The sequence below is a fragment of the Tupaia chinensis genome, unplaced genomic scaffold, assembly GCF_000334495.1.
Source record: "Tupaia chinensis unplaced genomic scaffold, TupChi_1.0 Scaffold000192_1, whole genome shotgun sequence".
Lineage (NCBI taxonomy): Eukaryota > Metazoa > Chordata > Mammalia > Scandentia > Tupaiidae > Tupaia > Tupaia belangeri.
The window spans coordinates 906,075-922,878 of NW_006159667.1; the positions used below are offsets into that span (position 1 = coordinate 906,075).

Below are 16,804 nucleotides of genomic sequence, written 5' to 3' on the forward strand. Positions count from 1 at the left end.
ATCCTGTCAGAATTTTGGGCACACATGCCTGGCATGTTTTTCAAGTCACAGGGTACAGGATTTGGACCATAGTCGGCCATATGGGATCTGGTTCCCAACCTGGATCTTTTTGTTGTTGGTTTTTTTTTTTTTTTCTTTTAAAAAAAAAAATATATGGACAACACACATACTGGAGCTCTCTGAACCTGGGGACAAAATCAAGGGCTTTTCAATGGGGCCTATGAAAGAAACAAGGCTTGAGAGTACATGAGAGAATACCAAAACCTTATCTTGCTAGGACACAAGGTAATGAGGGAGGAGGCAGCTGATGAGCACAACTGAGCTGCAAAGGAAGGGTACCTTTGGGGAACCAGAGACATATTTATCCCTTAAACAAGATGATGTGGCTTCCTCTCGATGGACTGTCTATTTGAGACTTAATGAGGGTTTCCCAAAAGCAGACAGGCGTCTGAATGAAGGAGCCTCTAAGGGTCAGCGAAGTGAACAGAGCAGCTGAGGTGGTATGAGCTTGTTTCTAGCACGCAGGTGGATAAGCTTGAAAGTAATAGACAAACGGCAAATTGCTATTCTTCTCCTTCTGTCTCACCTGGTCTCCCAACGAGCACCTAACGCAACACACCCCATGCTCCCATCAGATGACCTGAGAAAGGCTGGCAGATCATACTGCCTTGCAGAAGAAACAACGGCTGCAGAGCCCTGAGAAAGCTCATCAACTCCTAGGCAGGCAGCTGTGCTGACCCGAGAACTCAAATGAGTTAACAGGCTGCCCTTTCCCCAAAGTTTACAATGTTTCTCTAAAAGGATTAATGGCCAGACAGTGCACTGGAAAGCCAAGTCAAGGGAAGAGCACTCAGCACCATTGCCTATATCACCAGAGAAAACCAGAGAGAAAAACAGGTAGCCAAGGTCAGGGTTAAACAAATCTGTTGGGAGCAACCCAAGGCCCAGTAGTTCAGCACCATGGAGAGAGAGTAAGATTGCACAAAGCGAAAAGGGCATCCTGGTCTGGGAGCTTGAAAAGCATACCTTTGCCCAAGATCCTGACTGGATGGATAAACGGAGGAGAGAGGACTGTAGTGTGACCGGGCCCCGTTGGAGGCTGCTTTCTTGCTTTCTCTGTCTCCTTTTCTCATGTGCCCATGCATATGGCCTTGGGGATTTCAAAAACAAACCAACCAAGAAATCTGTTGCAATCAGCACTCTTGTGGGAGGGACAAATGAAAATGATGAGATTGCTATGATACCTTCACCTATCTATTATTTACCAAAAAGGTTTCAAAACGAATGGCTGATATGAACACAGTGGCTGTTATTAGTTTGGCCTTTGCCAAAGCGTTAGATACAATAGCTCAAGAAATTCTACTTGGGAAATTAATTCAAATTGGCTTGGTTCTCCACACAATCACTGAAGATTAAAAAGTGGCAGAGGATGATAAACAAAAGACAGCTAAGTGACAATCCATGCAGTGAGAGACTTGAGGTCAACACTAAAGCCATCCTTGTTTAGGGGATTCTATTCAGGGCCCAGAAAAAGAGTAAACAACCTGCTAATGAGATCTGCAGAGGACATGAAGCTGGAAGGTAGAGAAACCATATCGACAGGGGCATAAAATCACAAAGCGGAGTTCAACTGGAAAAAATAGAGCTAATCTATCTAGGGGACAACAACCCTAAACTCAGATAGTATTCACCAAGCAGGCAGGGTGAGGGGCAGAAGCAGCATGTAAAAAGAGCCGTGACATGCTAGAATGTGACAGAAGAATGCTAGGGAATGTGGAGAATGTGTCATGGGGAACGAAGTGCTTCCAACCGAAGGCAAACTAAAATAACACAGGAGTGTCAGAGGATAGGTGGTCTGGAAAAGAGGTCAACTTTATCTTTTTTTTTTTAAAAATACAAAAAGGCACATTCTACACTGAACATACTTTTAATACCTACAAAGCCACCCTTCCGATGTAGCAGGCCTTATGGTCTTTCTCGAATCTGACTTCACCTCGCTGGAGGTTAACATCTAGAAAATGGCACTGGGCCACCCCCCCACCCCCGGGCTTGTTGACAGTACTGCTGGAAGCCAAAACCCACTGGTTTCATGTGGCCATTTCTCCCAATTCTTTATGAGGCCTGTATTGTCTTCTGGCAATGCCTTACAGGCTTTGGGAGGTGGTTAATTTCTCTCCGTTTACTCAACCTGCAACAATGCAATGACCCCGAAGCCAATTTTTCCACCATCAGACTGAAAACAAAGCAATGGCTCAACACAATTATCTCTAGGCAGCTCACTGCTTTAGCAAGCAAGCATCTTGTTATATTACTTCAGCACAAAATGAGCGTTAGACTAAAGAGGATGTTTTCTTCTTAAATCCTAAACTTCAAAAATTTCACTATCTATGCAAACTCATTAAACATTATAGCACAACATGGTTATTTCTAACAGCATAATAAGAGAGGTTATTCTGGCCTCACTATCCAGAGCAGCTTTGCACATTATTTCCATGCTTACCTTCCTGTGAGAATTCACTAGTGGCAGAGTGAACCCAGTGCAGAAAATATGACTATATATCCCACTGTATTGCTGAGTACTCCTGCTGCTCAGGGAACACACAACCTTTTTTGGGGGGAGGGCAGGATAACTCTGCTGTGTTCGGACGTTCCTGCTTCAGCCTCTCAGCTAAGGCTACAGGTGTGTGCCACCCCGCCTGGCTCTTCTTCTTCTTCTTTTTTTTTTTTTGTTAGCCTCTCACTATGTTTCCCAGGTAAGCCTCAAACTCAAAGCCTGACTAACTGGAATTATAGGTACATGCCACAGCACTGAGCCTTTTAAGGTAGAAATGAAACCCAGCTCTCGCATGTGGTTGCAGCCTCTGGAGCACAGGGCTTTAGCACCACCAATAATCTGATCCAAGACCAATAACCTATTCTTCAAGTTACCACAAGAGGAAGCTGAACGTGTCCCCCACGATCTAGCCCCTCAGTCCCACCTATATTTTAATAACTGTCCATGTCTTAGAGGAGCACCATGACCACACAGGAGTAATGTGTGTGAAGCCACATTTCTCATCATGGATTTTTTGGGCCCATCTGGCTTAGTGATAATACAGAAAGGGAGCAAAAAAAAAAAAAAAAAGATTAATTGGTGTTATGAGAAAAAACAATTACTAACTACGCCTCCTAAGATTTTTTTTTTTTTTTAAACTGGCCATTAATGAGCCTAAACAACGAAAAGTACATGTATTTTCACCGAACCCTTTGTACTTAAAAATCACGTCTCACCCAGGCCTACTGGGAAGGCCACAAGAAAGAATCCAAGCAGCTAGGGCAGCCTGACAGACTGATTTCTCAGCTAACATTTTGTGTGACATTCCACAGATGCTCTATCCATCAGGATGTGACATGGAGTTAGAGGTAAATGTCACTTATCAGGGCAATGTTCTGGGCCAAAGAGCAAGAGAAGTGATCCTAGTGACAAAGTCTGAAGCCAGGCTGAGATAACAGGTGCCCAAGCTCATTTCCTCCTCTAACTGTGGAGCGTAACTTGACACCTACCAATACAGACCCCAGGAACATTATAGCTACTTTGAAACAATGGATATATTTCAGTTGAGTCCAAGCAGTCTGCTGAGCTATTCAAGTCAATGCAACAATAAGCTGTCCAGTTCTTAGTCTGTTTCCCAAGGAAGTCTGGGAATCACTACCAGCACCACCCAGTGACAAAAGTCTCCCCGAGTAAGAGCCTTGACGAATGTCAACGGTAAGAAATAGTGCTGAGCAGTATGCGTGTCCTTGGGGCAACCAGCCATAGGGATGAAGGACAAAAGTAAAATGTCACAGGACTTCTAAAATGCTCTCCTGCCAGCTGTCAGAAGAACTCATTTCCTAATAAATGTTTTCATTTCCTCTGTACATGACAAAAGGTCTGGGGGTGATAAGGGGGAGGGGCAGCGAATAGAGGCCTGTAGATGTAAGAAATGGGTAGATGTACTGTACACGTAAGCAGGGCTTCACTGTTAGTCCCAGGAATGAAGATGATGCGGGTCGTGTTGACGGTGAAACAGCTTTAGAGTGCTCTTATCCATGCCTCCTTTTATAACATCTATACAGAGAAAGCCCATAGAGATGTTATAACACATATGTAGTTTGCAAATTAAAAAAAAAAAACAAAACTGGATGCTCAAGTGGACTTAGTTAATGTTAGAAAGCTTGAACTGTATGTTTTTTATGTGGAAAACAGGAGTAATCTCAGTCTATTATTTTCTAATATGTTCTGCTCAGATACAGGCACAAGACTGGGAAAGAAAACTGGGGGTCTGTGGGTGTCAATGTGTTGACTGTGGGAATTTTCCATCTCACCTGGCTTCTGCAGCAAGCAGTTCATCATAGTGTGAGGATCTCTGGTCATCATCCTGCCGGTATCTGATCACTGTGGCTAGACCTTTGCTGACAAGGGCCTCAGCAATGTTTCTGCAACAGAAAAGATAGGTCAGTGAGCACTAGAGGTGCATATGGGGCTCAGTCAACAGAAATAACAACAGTTAGCACCTGGAGGTCTTAACGCATTCTGGCAGGGGGAGAGAGAAGCCAGGGATTTCAAGACCAATGAGTTAACTAAGCTAGAAATCCAAGTAAGAGGCTGAATAACAAAGTTCCCCAGCTCAGCACTTTTCTGGTTAGTACAGTCAGATGCTATATCAATCCTTCATGAAAACTAGCAGAATATGTCTGTAAAAAGCCCACATTAGGCTTGGCTATTTACAGAATATTATAAACAAGCCACTACCCTCAAGAAAAGTCTGCTCTAAAATATCAGGCACATAGATAAAAAAACTAAATGCATAAAAGCATGACCTAAATTTCTCAAAATCTGTTTTCTAGACTACAGTGTGAGTAGAAAATGTCTTTTTCTAGTTTGACGATGTTAGGAATACTGGTTTAACATAATAGTCAAAGTCTCTCCTCATCAGAAATCCTGAGAGTAGATTTCTCATCCAAAATGGGCTTGGAGAAGGTACGAGCCAAATTAAGTTGGGAGGATGGGCAGGCGAGAGGGAAGCATTCTGGTAGAAAAGAAATTCTTTATAAAAAAAAAAAAAAAAAAAAAAAAGGTGGGGAGCAAATAAAGTCAGAAGTTTAATATCTGAGATGCTCAGTTTTGGAACAACACTATGGGACCACAGGAGCTCAGATCAGAACCCAGCTGAAAGTAATTCGCAAATGTACCAGAAATGTATTCTTTCCATTACCAGAATAATACAACTGCTTCCACGTGGGAATGAGAGATGCCACACTAAGTGGCCCACATCTACTAACTAGAGAAGAGTACACTGGGAACGACATTTGGACTACTGATGAAGCTTCTTTGTGTGGCTCCTCCCCAACCTGGAAAGCAGCCTCTGATAAGAAAAACTGCAGGAACAAAATTCCAGAAATTAACTGTAGCACATACTGCAAAGCAAGAGGCAATGATATTATTGAGGGAGAGTGGTGGTTAATGTCTTTCTTTGTGCCTGTCATAATTACACCAAAGGCCCCAGTCAAACCATCTGGCTAGCTGCCCTTTAGGGAGAGGGTCTGGTAAGCAATAGGCTACTGTGCCATATGCTAGCTTTAGTGTTGTCTGAAGAGGTAGTTAACTCTTAACACACTAGCAGTTCTTAGAAGCCAAACCGTGGGAATGCGGAGAGCTGAACTAACCCAGTCTCTGTGCATGTTTAAGCCACTCAAGGGTTCTATTCATCAAAACCCAGGAGAACGCTACCTTTGCAAAAGAAGAAAAACAAGACAAAAACTGTGCTGGAATAAAAGGAGGAAAAGATGCTGTGGCTGATTCTCCTCTCATTATATGCCCCTCTGCTGCCTGTTTATCTACTGCCAGCACGATATTAATATCTCCAAACTGCCACGGAATTAGCACTTCTCAAAATCCACTCCCACAAAGAGGCTGCTGTGCTGGCCACCCTGTCTCCTGAGTCACCGCATAAGCGTGCTGGCAAACGCTGTCATTATCATAGAGTTGTGTTTGGCAGCATGGAGAAGGCAACAGCCCCAAATCAGCAGATGTAGATGATGATACATGGAAAAGATTTAACTAAGGTTGTCACCAAGGAGCCCTCGCAGGGCAGGAGAGAAGCTCCACCCACCAAAGACCTGGCTTACAGGCTGGGGAGCGGTGTGGGGACAGTTCCACTTTGACAGGTTGAGAAGTCTTGGCAATTTTAAATGCCAGAAGAACAAAGAAATATTTGTGACTGCATTTTGAATTACCGAGCATTGACATTTTACAGTCAATACACGAGGTTTGGGGGAGAAAGCCGAATGGCTGAGCAGGCAAGGAAAATTTCACACAAATAATCTATCTGAAAAGCTAGTGAATACTAAGCAAAAAGCACAAATGTTTAATGATCTACTCCTGTTAATGCTGCCCAAATCAATTCAAAGAATTCCTGAGCACCTGCCTAGCCAGCAGAGCACCAAGGGCAATCTTCCTCTATTCTTCATAGTTCCTGTCCTCTTTATCCTATCAGTAAATTTTTACAAAACCAGTTAAGACCTGCCATACAGAGTTCCTAGGGCCTCAGATTCCCAAGTCACTCCACACCCTGCCCACTGCTTTCCTCCCCCTTCCCTTTAAAGCTTAGCGTCTAAGCCATGTTCACTTAGCTTCTTATCCCTAATTACAGATTTCCCCTGGAGGAACAGTTGCAGTGCTGGTGCTTAGCAATAAGGAGAGTAAAATACATGAAATAATAACAACCGTCACCACTGGGCATTTATTATGTGCCAGGCGTATGAGAATCACATCACAGGTATCTCCTTCTTGGTGTGCCCTCCCTGAGATAAATCAGCACACTGTATTGCATTATTAACTTATCACCTATCCGTCCCGTTAAATGATAAGCTCGGTGAGGGCAACAGCCACGCTTTTCTCTTTCTGTTACTCAAATACTCAGTACCTTGCACAAAGTAGACAGTAAATATGTTCTGAATGGAGTTATTTAGCATAAATAAAATAACTTTTAAAAATATGACCAAAGCATAGCAAATTCTTTTGATTTTAAAACATCTATGAAAATTTCAGATATTATTTTAAGTTTAAGCACACCTGATACTTTCGGAAACAGAGCATTTGGAATATAGCATTATATATTTTCCTAGCAACTATGCCCTGCATACAATCAAGGACAATAATTTTCTACATGTCTTCCTTGCTTTTGATTTTCTCTTCCCCTTCATCCCAGACTTTAAATTTAAAGAGAATGAAAGGGAGAGAGGGGAAATAGAATTAGCCTAGATCCATGTACTTGACTGTCTCATTCATTTCTTTTGGCCGCTAATGAAAGGTCAGAAGATTTTCCTCTGGCTAAAGATGTCTCAGAACTCGACACTACTGTCTTGATCAGTTGCCCAGTTTAAAAAAAAAAAAAAAAAAAAGAGAGAGAGAGAGAACATTACATTGTGTGCCATGACATTATGCTGCTTTAGACAAATTTATAAGTTCTGTTTTCTTGAGTGTATCAGTAATTCTACTCCAATTACACATGCCTGGTAGGGATGGATAATTCACAATCAGCACATAAAAAGAGACCAAAGAGCCTGGGACATCTAAAAGTAAGTCATCTTACTCTTTATCAGCTAGCAACACAAAGAGAATTAGTGCTGGGATTCAAATGCTTTTTCAAACTAAAAGAGAAATTTAGGATTCCATTAAAAGTAAACAGTTCCCATTAGGCATGATCAGGTGTTCGGATGGAAATACAAATGACATGGATCTTATATACAGGCTTTCCCAAAAAATCTACAAGCAGATGAAAACTTCCTCCTCCCATTCCTTTCCACTGTGAGCAGATAGTAGTAAGTTCATACTTTCTGCTATAAGATACCTATGAAACCATGAGGTCCTACATTCTGTCCATATGAAGAAAAGGTATAAATCTACATAGAAAATTTCACTGTGGTGGACTATACTTGATCGTATTTTTGCCTGTCACTTCCCACACCACTTCGCTACCCCAAAATTGGACATAACAAATGATATATTGATAAGTGTCCAAAATTGTCTAGATTACATCAGTGTTTGAAATATTGAAGCTACTGACAGAAACGTAGACCATACTGTGTAAAGAACATGTACGTCTTCACTGAACAATGAGAGAGGGAGAGGCTGTACCATGATCCCCAGACACTGTAATATATATTTTGTACAAATCCGAACTTTTTCCTACATCTTCATAAAACAGTGAATAGAACCAGGATATTAACTGACCCATCATTTTCATTCCCCCTCATCAAAGTTATATTCATTTATTTATATTAGCATGAACTCCTAGAGTCTCATTTCATTAAACAAGTTATAATCCACTACTACTGTTCTTTATTTTGATGCTCAAATTGTTTCTAATTCGGCCAGTGGGAGCCAAGACAAGATAATTTCTCTGTTCTTTTTCTTCATAATTAATTGCTAGATAGTGTATGTGTTCACCAGTGTGTGTGGGGAGGTACCCTCCAATGGGGCATGGTCGTGCCGCAGTCCCAACATTTCTCAACCCTCTTGGGACTTTAGGCATACACGTGCACACATCTAGTGTATTTTTCCAGCTGCTGGGGTCAGGATTCTAACTGTGGTCAGCCATGTGGTATCTGGCTCCCAACACACCATACTTAACCACCATGCAGCAGGGCTTGTCCCTAGTCTTTTGAAGATGTGCCCTTATCATTCTTTGAGCACTTCCTTATTTTCTGACAAAATAGTCCATTCTAGCTTATCTGTACTGCCTTCCCCAGCACTGAAATTGGCCATTTATCTAAGGAGACCACATTTACATCTTTATTTATTCCTATATATTAACTTCTGCATATATGTACGACTATTGAAACCACGTGCAGAAGTCATGAACATGTGCTTCTTCGGTTTCCAACTGCGAGAAGAATAATTGACTGACAGCCCAGCTGTTGTGTTCTGAAATCCATCACTGCTATTTCGGCCAAGGCTATGCTTGGTACCAGCTGCTCTCAGTCAATAGCTGAGTGCAGCAAAGACACCAAGGCAGGCCTATTGCTGAGAGACACAAGATTCCTCTGATGGGCAATTTCAACTGTAGAACTCAGGGTTAGCTTTGCGGAAACTCTGAGAACTGTTCCACAGCTCTGACTTCTGCTATCCCTCCTACCATTCTTCATTCCCTACCGTCTTCACAGGGGTTTGATGGCTCTCCCAGCCTCCCGCAGCCCAAATCCTTCCCAGTTTCTCAGAAATGTCTTCTCCAATGAATCAGTTGCACATCTAATCCTTCTTGGCATCTGTTTTATGTAGAACTTAAACCAACATACCTTGAGTTCTTACAGACACCCATAATCCTGACCCACCACAACAGGGTTCCTTCTAGTTTTCTTCCGTCCACATTTGTAGCCACCTTTTCTGACGGTGAGAAATCTGACTTATCCTTAGTACTTTTACCTGTAGGATCAATTTCCCTGAACGTAATCAATCTTGTGTGACTGATGGTACCCACTCCCCTGAGAGGACGCTCAGGCTATCTATCACCCTGACACTGAGTCATGACGATTCAGCTTGGACTGTGTGTACCGTGTGCAAGCATCCCTGCTCTCGCACTGGACTCTGACACTGCAAGTGAGACCACCCCTCTGAGTAGAAAAACCTTTGATCAGCCTCAATTACTTAAAGACCACATTATTTCCATTTGTCCAGAACACCAATCACTAGACACTTTCCACAGAGCCAAACTAGGAGGTTCTCAGGGATGATCTGTTCTTCATGAGAAAACCACCCTTCAAGTTATGCACTTGCCTACCTAGTTATACTCACAGTCAAAGGTAATACACACTTCAACAGTGAAAATGAAGATAGTGCCTTCACCCTATGCATTCATATATTCTGTGACTTCAGTGTCTTGGTGTCTATAAGTAAACCTAACTTAAAGAAAATACACTAGTTGATAAATAGAACCTGGGTTAAATAGATAAAGATATGCAAAAGCTGGTCATAGGTAATGATACCTTAACACTCCCCCACACACCTTCCCCTTCATTCTCCATCTGAAAAGCCTAACAGATAACTCTTGCTCAAGCTCACAGATCTTAATCTGGCTGTTTGAGCTTAACATTTTCCACTTAAAAGTCATCTACATTTTATCAGTCCCTGAGGTATCCCTGGAGATTACAAAGGCAGAGTATTTTTCTTACAGCAAACACATGTGGGCACACATTCAGAATAAAGTAAACCCATAAAGAAATGCTTCTGCAATATAGTTCAGTCAAGGTTAAAGGAAAGGATTGCAGGCCTGCCCAAGGCAGCCTGATCCCACAGGGCCAAATACATGGTTCAAGTCCTGGATCCAGTGGTTTCAGAAACCCTCTGAGCGTGTGTGAGTGTATGCCCTAAATGCTGACAGGATGAAGAAATGTAGAGGAAGGGATTGTGGAGTGACCATGATCCATGGAGAGTGCTTTCTCTCTCTTCTTTCTTGGAAAGTGTATATGCCCTCTGGCAAAATTAAAAAAAAAAAAGAGGAAATGATTGGAAGACAACAGCTCAATATACTCATAAAAGTTATTTCATGTACAGTCAAGGTATGTATGTCATGTATGTGCAAGCTTGTACACGTGTACACTTACTCCTTATACAATTTCAATATAATAACTGCAAGGTCCTGTGGTGAAATTTTATAAATTAAGCAAAACATGCACATGATGGCTGTTTACTGGGAGACCCTGTATCCTGGGTCTTGTCACCCAGGATTCTCAAAGGTTTATACTAGAAAACTGCTCTACTGCCTTTACACACGGGTTATACTTGTGCCACAACTACACAGGCATTTTCCAAAGTGCTGGGATGGAGATCCCCAGCTGACAAAGTTCCAATATTGATTTCTGACATACCAGATGGCTGCTCTCACTTCTCGGCATCTATCCGGGGGACATTCTACTGTTGGGCTGATCTATGAGGGAAGCTACAAGGTGCTGATGTCTTTCTTTGCAACTAGGTTAGAGACAAGGAAGGAGAAATCACTATAAAATTCAATAGAGAGTAGAAAGCTCAGAGATTAGAAACCTATTTTCATCAGAATATTAGTTCCACTTTTGCTCAAATGTAAGGAAAATGTATATAGTCCCCCCTTCCTCCAAAAGATGGCAAACAAGTGGGGAAAATGCTGAACATCTAACAGGCCCAAAAGTCAGGCTCCCTTCAGAATGCACTGAATTCACATCAAGACCTCTAATACCCATGCTCTGACAATATCAGGCTTGAAACAGCCCCACAAAACAGCAGCAAGTTACAAAAAGCTAGTATGACATCTCCACGAGTCATACTGCACCTCTCCTTCCCAGGGATTTTTATGACCCAGCCTCTACTGGCTGAATTCCCATTAGACTGGATCACTGATTATTTGTCCCCATCTTTTCTCTTCACATATTTCTGGAAGCAGCATCTGTAGGCAGGAGATTCTGTTTTGGAAGCTTCCATAATTAGAAACATTTGAGGTGGCACACATCATTTATACACCAAACCTCTTTCCTATCATCTTCCCTATTTTTCCACTTCCCCTTACACTTATGTAGTTTTCTGCAAATGACTCAAATTGATTTTTAAAACCTTTTTACATTGAATGGTGCCACATTGCATTTAACACATCGTCACCAGGATACCCGCCAGAGGATCTAAGCAGTGGCTAGAGTCTTTCCTAGCACACACAATACAGACCGAAAACAACGAGGAAAATTCTAATGCTTCTATGTCCCTAACTGGGGTGAAGTCAGAGAGAAAAAAATCAATGATTACTCAAGGGTTGCTTTAAGAGACAGGAGTCCTGGGGCAGGGCATCCTTGCTCCAGGCTCTCAGAGTCAAGTGTCTGCTCTGACAACCCACCCGCCCAACTGTGCTTGTAAGGCAACACGACCAACAGAATATGACCCAAAAAAACCAGCCTCATGAATGGGCAAGTATAGAACGGAACACAGAAGCAAATCAAGCAAAAAACCACTCTTCAAACAAATCTCTCCAATAAGTTCTAGTTCATATTTAATGAGCACTCAAAATATGTACAGAGGCAGCTCACTGGCATAGCTGTAATGAGTTGCTCAAGGGAGGCTGGAACCACATGAAGATCAAACCCATGTACACCAGCACATGTGCCTGTGATCTGGCTGGCTGGGAAGGCCACAGGGAAGGGGGGAAAAGGTGTATTGGCATGAGAAGTTCTTAGGGTCCATATCTTTTTTCTCTTTCTCACTCCCATAAAGAAAATATATAACATTAAAAGAATGAATAGATCCGTATTTCTAACACAACTAAGATTTGAAAGGATTTTCTAGAGCTCGGAGTTCAGATATGAATATCAAGAACTCTTGGGAAACAGATTTATGTTTTAATGGATTGAATCACTCTTCCTTATGGGGTGGTCGAAGTAGAAAGAAAACAATGAAGACTGGTACAGATTTAGTCCTACTTTAAGAACTCAAAAGGATGCACGATTAAAATGAAACCAGAGGAGACCCATACTTAGACTGATAGAAATGCATAATGATGGGCCAGCAGGTGGCATGGTGGTTAAGGCACTGGACAGCAGTTCAAGTCTTAGACTTGGCTGCTTGCTTTTACACTTTCTCTCTGGTGAAGACAAATGCCCTTAACAAATTTAAAAGTAATAATAATCATAAAGAAAATTAAATAAATCTTTAAAAAAAAGGAATGAGGGAACCAGCAGTTAGTGTAAGGGCTATGTCTCTGAACTCCCATGCAGTCAACCGTGGTTTGAGTCCTGGACCTGGTGGCTTAAACTCATGCTGGGTGCGTGTGCGTGCATGCCCAAGATCCTGAGAGGAGAACTGAGGAAAAGGGATTGTGGCATGGCTATCCACCCTGCGGGGTTATTTCTTACTTTCTGTCTCTCTGGCGAGTGCACGTGCCCTATAGCTAAAACCTCTCCAAAAAAAGAAAGGAAAAAAAAGAAAAAAAAGAAAAGAAAAAAGGACTAAGTAATGAAACAAAGAAGGGAGGGGGAAAACCCAAAAGTAAAAAGAAGGGGGAAGAAAAAAGTCACTCCATGAAAATATTACTACATTGTAGACAGATAAATCCTGAATCCCTGCAGCACGTAACCATCCAAACTTTTTTTAATAATAGGCTTACTCCTGAATGCCAACAAAGGCCAAAGAGGCCACGTCCCACTGAACACCAATAGCAGCCTTCAGTTGGGGAAGAACTCAGATCAAAGATATGGAAGGTGTTTTGTTTTGTTTTGTTTTGTTTTTCCTTTTTTGGAGAGGTTTTTTGCTATAGGGCGCGTGCACTCACCAGACAGACAGAGAGAGACAGAGAGACAGAAAGGGAGAAATCACCCCCCCCCAGGGGGGATGGCCACGCCGCAATCCCTTCTCCTCCATTCTCCTCTCGAGATCTTGGGCATGCACGCACATACGCCCGGCGTGAGTTTAAGCCACTGGGTCCGGGACTCGAACAGTGGTCGACTACATGGGAGTCCAGCGACATGGCCATTACGCTAACTGCTGGTCCCTGTTTTGTTTTGTTTGTAAGGAGAGATTTTTGCTATAAGACGCTGGTGCTCACTGGAGAGACGGAAAGCAAGAAATCATCCCCCTGAGGGGATGGCCACACTACAATCCTTTCTCCTCCATTCTCCTCTTGGGATCTTTGGCACGCATGCACATGCACCCCGTATGAGTTTTAAGTAGCCAGGTCCAGGACTCAAACCACGGTCAACCTCGTGGGAGTCCAGTGACATAACCATTACACCATCTACTGGTCCTGTTAGGTTTTGAAAGTGGGTGATAAAGAGATGTCAGCTCATACTTACCCACACAGAAGAGTTAATTCTTTACTACAAAGTACTCTGAGCCATAGCACAACTGTTACCCGTTTATTTCTACTCAGGCCCTACCATCCACGTAAGCACACCACCCCTTGGCTTCCTAAAAGAACAACTAAGAGGAAAATAAGATCGAAATATACATAGGAGTAGTGGAATCAAACACCGACTTCATAAATCTGGCTAGTAGAGAAGATAGTGTTGAGAATATGGGTCAAAGCGATTTAGAAAAAGAGGAGGAAGAAGCATTACATCAAATGGTTATATCAAATAGTTATGCTTAGTAAATAGACAATTTTATTCTGCCCCCAGGATTTCTGCAGTACGGTAATCTTATTGCCACCTCTTATTTGATCGTTTCATTTATTCAGCAATATCACGGTTATGACTTTATAAGACAAGTAAAACTGTGCATTATACTCTATAATGCCAGCTCCTCTCAGAGCGCCACTGTACTTCCAGGTCAGACAAATATTTGGGGGATATCAGACAATGGTGAATCTTGGCTGAAATACGAGGGGCATATTAAATGTAAGTGGCAACAAAACAATATCTACCTTCAAACAGTTAATACTAATATTTTCCCTGATCCCCAACCACCCAAATTAAGAAGAAAAACATCTGTCTCATAGAAGGAAAATCCTGGGACTTTGCTAAATTCGAATCTCCCTCTATGACACTCTGTAGGGTAATATCTTCGAAGTGATACTCCATAGGACAAACATGTTTCTATGCCAGAAGAAGACAAATAGATCCTTCAAAAACAGTAAGAACACCAATAGCACACTGGATCTAGCATGCAGACAGGATACTGTCTAACAAACATGCACTTCCAACCCAGACAGTCCACTCATTGCAAAATATGCCACACATTCATGTTCCCAACTATGCGCAGGACATGAATTTTTATGATTCCTTATCATGTAGAACTTAGCTTTTCAAAAACTAAACTTGCTGCTATAGACTGGCGCTTCTCTGATTCTTACCAAATCAGCTCATCCTCCTAAACACACTATCCATGATACACACACTCCGTATGATATGGCCCTGACACCTCTTCCAGCCCTGTATGACATCTATGAACTCAAATCTATGTTTCTCCCACAAATATATTTTTTACTATTCTTCCTCTCTAGCCCACTTGAAGCTCCTCTCTAGCCCACTATTCACCTCTCTAGCCCACAGATTGTTAGCTGGACTACTACAGCCTTCCTTAACTGATCTTGTGATGCTGACCAATCCCAAATATAGTCACTGCAAACCTCGTTAAGCATTTAGGCTGGGAAATAATCCTCATTCTCAAACCAACAACACATCACAGAAAACTTAAAATTGTCAAATATGGAGACAAACATTAACTTATATCTGAAATGATGATGGAGAAGGAAGGAAAGATGGAGGAGGGAGAAAAGAGATAGGATAGGGGAAGGGGAAAGAGGAACAGAAGAGGGCAGAGAAGGAGAGGTGAAAGGGAAGAGAGAAAAAGAGGTACGGGGAAAGGGAAAAAGACTAAAATCTATTGAATAGTATTCTAAATGTTTTTCCTGTATTAACTCATTTAATGTTCATAAAATTCTTCTGAGATACAGACTGTTATCTCATTGACAAATGAGAAACCTGAAGCATCAAAAAGTTACCAAGCTTATAGGTGATGGGCCTATAACCAACGAGTAAGGACAACCCATAAACCAGGAGCAGAAATTGGCAATTCAGTGAAGGCCAGGGCCTTGCCAATAGCCAATAATCTACCCTCTAACCTGCAAACATCTGATGACAGAACTCACTTCATTTTCATTTAAAAGATAGCCTCAGATTTATTAGACCAGACATTCTAACACATATTAGCCCAATCTTTGCAGTAAGACAGAAGTAGTTAATACACATTGCTTCCAAAAAAGAACCATTTCAGATTTGCCACAAGTAATCCTGTTGTAAGAGGCAGAACCATGATTAGAAACCAGATTTTCTGATTCCAAAGCCATCTCCTTTTCTTGGACTAAATAGTGTCACAAATGACAGAGTAATAGAATATTAAATTCTACAAACTAGCCCTCTCTACATCTACTTCACTTAATCAGTCTACTTCCTAGCCACCAATGAAGTCTTGCATTTCCTGGTCTCAATAGGATGCAATGCTAAGCACAATGCTAAATATACCATGAAAGACTTAAATCATCCCAGGCTTTTGTCTTTGGCTGGGTCATTCCTTTTATGCTTACCTTTTACTGCTGTATGTTATTACCTTCCTTTGTGTACATATCTTGTTTTTCCAAACCTACATCATATTCCCTACTGGTCTAAGAAGAATCAAACACTTAGTAGACACCCAATAAATATTTATTGGCTAGCTGATTGATTTTACTCATTGAGTTCCCAGGGGTATCTGTAGGCTGGTAGATGAAAACAAAGTAATAACTGACTGAGTCACAGAATTTGAGAGCAAAAAGAGTCTACAGAAATAAACTAATCCAAAGGTCTACATAAGTAGACAAAGAGAGATCCAAAGAGAAACCTGGAAAAGATTTTTAATAAGTTATCTAAGAGAAAAACAGAGAAATATAATGGGCCTCAAAGAGTCTTCTGATTCTTAGATATTTCCCTTTATTATACTGTAGCCCTTTTAAAATTTTCATAAAGCAGAAATAAATATATTTTGCATAGAAATTAAGACTTCAAGAAGCCTATAGGGCCAAGCAAAGGCTATTCAAGATTTTCTGCTCCTGGAGTTCTACTAGATCACCCAATTCCCACACCAATTGCAGAGTCCAGGGTAGATGGCTGGGTTGTACTGCATCTTTACCCCTGCTTAGTTTCTTGGAGAACAGTAAAGGCAAAGGACTGTCTTCCTGTCACGTTACTACTAGTTGAGCCACAATGGTGTGCTCTCTACTTGAACACCTAACCCTCTGTGAGGTTCCCCAACCAAACTGTACCCGCATAGTTCCAAAGACCCTGCACTTAGGGA

General features: G+C 41.8%; 1 protein-coding gene across 1 annotated transcript in view; it reads right to left on the reverse strand.

Annotated features, from left to right (window-relative positions):
- The window catches only part of SND1 (staphylococcal nuclease and tudor domain containing 1), a 510,267-nt gene that overhangs the window by 231,163 nt on the left and 262,300 nt on the right, over positions 1-16,804 (reverse strand). The window contains exon 13 of the mRNA XM_006146865.3: positions 4,348-4,458. Coding sequence (XP_006146927.1) covers positions 4,348-4,458 — 111 coding nt within the window. The remainder of the gene's footprint in view (positions 1-4,347; positions 4,459-16,804) is intronic.